This window comes from Miscanthus floridulus, chromosome 8, assembly GCF_019320115.1.
Source record: "Miscanthus floridulus cultivar M001 chromosome 8, ASM1932011v1, whole genome shotgun sequence".
Taxonomy (NCBI): Eukaryota; Viridiplantae; Streptophyta; class Magnoliopsida; order Poales; family Poaceae; genus Miscanthus; species Miscanthus floridulus.
This window is the reverse complement of record NC_089587.1, coordinates 16904047-16909051: the sequence shown is the minus strand read 5'-3', so window position 1 is coordinate 16909051 and position 5005 is coordinate 16904047. Positions and strand designations below refer to the sequence as shown.

General features: G+C 48.8%; 1 protein-coding gene across 1 annotated transcript; it reads right to left on the bottom strand.

Annotated features, from left to right (window-relative positions):
- Nucleotides 1–733: 733 nt before the first annotated feature.
- LOC136475837 (cinnamoyl-CoA reductase 1-like) lies at nucleotides 734–4048 on the bottom strand. The gene is made up of 6 exons (XM_066473477.1): nucleotides 3627–4048; nucleotides 3271–3425; nucleotides 2970–3155; nucleotides 2503–2858; nucleotides 1236–1395; nucleotides 734–968 (listed from the first exon to the last, which is right to left on the bottom strand). Exons 1-6 carry the CDS (start codon nucleotides 3733–3735, stop codon nucleotides 903–905), a joined length of 1032 nt encoding a protein of 343 aa, XP_066329574.1. The 5' UTR covers nucleotides 3736–4048; the 3' UTR covers nucleotides 734–902.
- Nucleotides 4049–5005: the final 957 nt, after the last annotated feature.

The window sequence follows — 5005 nt, the reverse complement described above, 5'->3', positions numbered from 1 at the left end:
GGCCCCGTTCGCTTCGCTGAAAAAACAAGCGAAACACTGTTCCGACTGATTTGTTGTGAGAGAAAAATACTGTTCTGGCTGAAAAAACAAACTGAAAAGTACAGATTATAAAAGAAACGAACAGAGTCTTAGTATATTTTTTTACCCTTGGTTTAGCCTCGAATCTTCGATCGTGTTCTCAAGCTAACGTAGACATTATTTCCACGTGTGATGTGACATGTATCACATCAATTGTTGTTTCGCGATCAGTTAAGGAACCGTTGTATATTGCTTACAATTGCAAATAGAGCATAACTCAACTGGTTAGGTTCTGTGTTATAAACTTGCTCACTCAGGTTTCTCGACTTAACGCGAGTGTTTGTGTTTTTTCTAAATTTATACTAGAATTTAAAGACAATTCTTTCACAACTTACCTATCAATAACAGCCCATCTTAAGATCTGAAGCTCAATCTTTGCGAGCATCTGCATCTGTTCCATTGAAAATACCATTTCCTATTTACTTCTTTCTATTTTGACAAACAAGATATGTAGAATGGTTTTTTTGTTGAACGCCGGCGTGGATTGACTCTTTTTTTTTTTTTTTTGGTTGAACGCAGACATGCAGATACAGACAAGCAAGATATGTAGAATAAGCTGTAGCTGACCAGCGTACGCAGTCAAGAGCTGGGCGGACACGCTTCCCTGGAGATGATACCTACTGATTTGTTTCAGTTCAAGCGGACAAAATGATCAACCAGATGCTGGACGATGGGGAATAACACCATCGCTGAAATCGCTCTATATATACTGCTCCCTACAGACTGCAGAGTACACTCACTGAGTGTACTGCAAGAACAACAGGATAACCAATCAAATGAACGACTTATTCTAATGAAACATGGCCACTTTGTGCACAAATCTATCAAAGTCTTGAAATCAATAAGGGTGGTTGTGATTGTTCAGGCAGGGAGCTGCGTCGTTCAGGCACCTGGAACAACAAAGGCCACAGTAAGGACTAAGGACAGTATCTATGATTACGTTAATGTCAAAAGTGTACTACTACACAAGAAGGGTCATATTTCAATCAGGTTCATTGCAGGCTATGCAGATTTTGTTGTACGCAGTGCCATTCTCTCTTTCTGCTTACGATATTTAGACAAGACCACAACTGTCACTGCTTTGTTATGCAAACTGTAATACCACTCTGTAACTATGCTTGTTCAAGTGATCTTCATACAGTGTTCTTTTTTATTACCTTGGTGTTAGAGGTCTTCTGGAGGAATCCCTTTTCTTGCAGGGATTTCACTGCTTCATACAGGTATTCATTCACTGGCGTGAACTTGATTCCTAGGTCCTTCAGAGGCTGGTTTGTAAACTTGTAGCCCTTCTTTGGTGGATTCACCAGATCCTTGCACCTGCAGAAGTGGCATGCTACCAGTAAGTTAGATTGACAATAATTCAATATAGTGCTACTGCTGCCAAAGTAAATGGTCAATGCATTGTCTTGAAGCAATTTGAAACTCCAGACACCATGTATGATGTTGCTATATCTTGAAAACAAGGCAAAATATTTTTGCTTTGTCGATTAGGCTCCATGTGCTGTCTTCAAAGAAAAGAATAGGCATTGTTTTGCTTTTAAGGAATCCCAGACATTCAGACACCGGTCACACCACTTCTGTTTATCAACAGAACATTTGCAAGCACAGAGATATATATAGTAACTCGCGTGGGTAGGAGGGAGGGAAAAAATATGCGTACTGTTTCATAACGGGTATGTACTGTTCCGTATTGGGTTCGTATGTTTTATTATCGGGTTGGATACTGTTTGTCGTGGATACTGTTTAGCGCGGACCCGGTACTGCTGATCTACAGTGATATGAGTCTGGTCTTCGGATGAACAGTGAAATGGCACACATTTAAAGTTATATATATATATATATATATATATATATATATATATAGATAAAAGACCCCATGCATAAGAAGTGCATTAGCATTCACATGGCCAAATTTAGTCTGGATGTCAGTTTCCTAAACATGGGTATTTTTTGACAATGGGTATTTGACTCTGCAGCTATGCAATAATGCAAATAAAGTATTGTGCAGCATCAGATCGAGTTTTCTATCCACCGATACCCTTAATTTTGGCCATCTTGACCTTGTCTAAAATCTATTAACTACTCGTTAGTGACCAGACCAATTGGGTTACTCATAAACCCCCTTGACCATTGATTTCTTCATATTACTGTGCAGAAGTTGAACTTTGGAGCAGTCCACAATTGCTTTCCTTTGATTTCTTCATGTCCGAAACGAAACTATTGGTTTATATATAGAACCAATATAAAATGCTGCAACTCAAGCAGAGCAGCCGCATTCTTTAATGTTCCTAAACCATGCCAGTGAATTCTTCAATTTCTTCATCAGAATACTAATGCGACATGAAGCTTGATTGAAGCAAGCCAGCATCAGCAGTGATTCAGACTGGAGAACAGGGTACTCCGAGAAGCCGCGAACTGCCATACCTTGTCGGAATAGGGTACTCCGGGAAGAGTCCGGCGAGGATGCGGCAGAGCTCGCCGCGGTGCAGAGTTCGCTCGGCGCAGACGTACCGCCGCCCGCCGGCGCCGGGCTCCTCGAGCACCCTGACGTGCGCCTCGGCGGCGTCCTTGACGTGCACGTAGGCATGCGATTCGTTGACGTACTCCTTGGTCTGCCCGGTGAGGTACTTGAGTATGTGCAGGGTGCTGGTGTTCATGCTGGGCTGCAGCAGCTCGCCGAGCACCACCACCGGGATGACCACCGCCAGGTCCAGCCCCCGCGCCCGCGCCGCCTCCCACGCGCCCTGCTCCGCGATCGTCTTCGCGTAGCAGTACCAGTTCTGTGAATTCCAGCGGGAACGGCGTCAGAAGCGATTTCCAATTCGTTGATTGATTAAATTCGCAGGCGGGATTCTCGGGGTGAAGAATTGATTCCGTCTCCATTTTACTACCTGGGTGCTCTTGCAGTACTCGAGGTCGCTCCAGCTGGAGTCGTCGAGAGGCGCGTCCGGGTCGCGGCGCGGGTCCATGTACATGGTGCCGATGGTGGAGGACAGCACCAGGCGCCGCACGCCGGCGTCGGCCGCGGCCTCGACGACGTTCCGCGTGCCGTCAATGATCGGCTCGATGATCTCCTCCTACCAGAGGGGTAAAAAGGGGAAAAAAGGATTTTTTTTAGTGTTAATACTTGCGCTCGTATTGTATCGAAGGAGAGCCGAGGTCTCATCATTGGCGGCGGGCGGCGGCGCTTACGGGATTGTCGTGCATCGGCGAGGCGGTGTGGATGACGCCGTCGCAGCCGTGGAAGGCAGCGCGGAGGCTGGCCCGGTCGAGCAGGTCCACCTGCAGCATGGTGAGGCGCTCCGCCGCGCCGTCGAGCGCCCACAGGTGCGCGTTCTTGGGGTCATCTGCATGCGCCGCCAACCGAACCGAATCGGAAATCCGAGATCCAGGACCGCCGCCGCCACAGACGACAGCCAAAAACGACCCGTCATGTCAGCGACATAACATTCCCGGGGACGAAGAAATGGGTTTTGTTGGGATCGCGAGGGGGACCGGGAGATGGAACGGAGACAGGGAGGGAGGCAGCAGCAGCGCCCAGGGCGTACCTGCGCGGCGGGAGGTGCCGCGGACGGCGTACCCGCGGGCGAGGAGCATCTTGACGATCCACGACCCGATGAAGCCACCGGCGCCGGTGACGCACACGACGACGGCCATCGCGCCCTGCCTGCCGCTCTGTTCTTCTCCCTCTTGATGGGCAACGGGCGGGCGGTGGTGCCGGTGGGTGGGCGCACGCACGGACGGGCGAATGGAAAAATGGATTCGTGAAGTTCTTCCCGTCAAGAGCGAGCAATAGGGGCAAGGATTTATCGGTGGATGGAAGTGGAAAGAAATGGTAGGGTAAGGTGGCGGAAATGGCACCGAACGCGAGCAGAAGAAGCCGGCGTCAAGGCGCTCGCGCTCGCACGGTCATGTGAAAGGCGCACTGCCACGACCTTGACGGCGACGAAGACTACTAACTAACACAGACCGCCCCTGGAGTCGTCTGTGTGTCCGGTCCGGTGTGTGTGAACCTCGAATACCAACGGCGAAACGGGAACCGTCATCCACTCATCCCATTTGCATTTCTGGCCAGTGTTAAACGTGTGGTACAGCCGTCTCTGCTAATCTCTTGTTTATGACTGCCACCAGCACCCAGCAGCTGTTTATTTATTTATTTATTATTACTATAGTACGTAATATAATACTAAAAAAAGTGTGCCTGTACAAGGATCACGGGGCTGGGGGATTCTCTTTCTGGGTCTCTCGCAGTCGCAGCGGGTGCACGCGGACGACGAGTGGCGCCTGCCACGTGCCAAGCACGCGGCGCGCAGCGCTCCTGTCGTCGCGTGCGGAGAGGATCACGGCACAGTGGGGTTGGTGGGATCCCCTTCCTTCCCACGCCCTCGTCCCCACTGACCGGGACCGGGAGCGTGTCGTGCAGGGTCGGTGAAAGGGAACGGACAGGACATGGCACGGACACGTATCGCTTTCCTTGTGCGACGCGAGGATGGAGCCACCACAGATGACACAACGAGTCGCGCACCGCCACGTGCGTCGATGAAACAAAGCTAGTACCACACGTGTCGATGAAAAACTTACACGCAGAATGAGTATGCTAATGAACTTTTTTTATTGGAATGCACGGCACCTGCGGTGAACCATGTGGGCAAAATAAATTTTTAATCTTGCTAGCATGCATTGGTATTTTAAATTTTTTAAAAGTGTGCACAGTTTATTTTTAGTTACTGTTGCTAATAACATTCATAAAGGCATTGCTGTTGAGCACAGCGACATATGTGATGATCAATGAAGAATTCAGTTAACGTTGAGCTGAAACAACGTCTCCATGCAAGGCATGTGTATGGGATCCAGGAATAAAACCAAAAAGCAATAATGAAGTCGTGCAACCTACTCAAAGGTTAGTCGTCATGATTTGCGTGACGAT

Excerpts from the sequence above, each read along its gene's own strand:
- LOC136475837 (XM_066473477.1), bottom strand. The coding sequence starts at position 3,735 with ATGGCCGTCGTCGTGTGCGTCACCGGCGCCGGTGGCTTCATCGGGTCG. Across the intron at positions 3,426-3,626 it reads CGGCACCTCCCGCCGCGCAG|ATGACCCCAAGAACGCGCAC; the intron begins GTACGCCCTGGG and ends CGGCGCATGCAG. Across the intron at positions 969-1,235 it reads AGAAGACCTCTAACACCAAG|GTGCCTGAACGACGCAGCTC; the intron begins GTAATAAAAAAG and ends TTGTTGTTCCAG.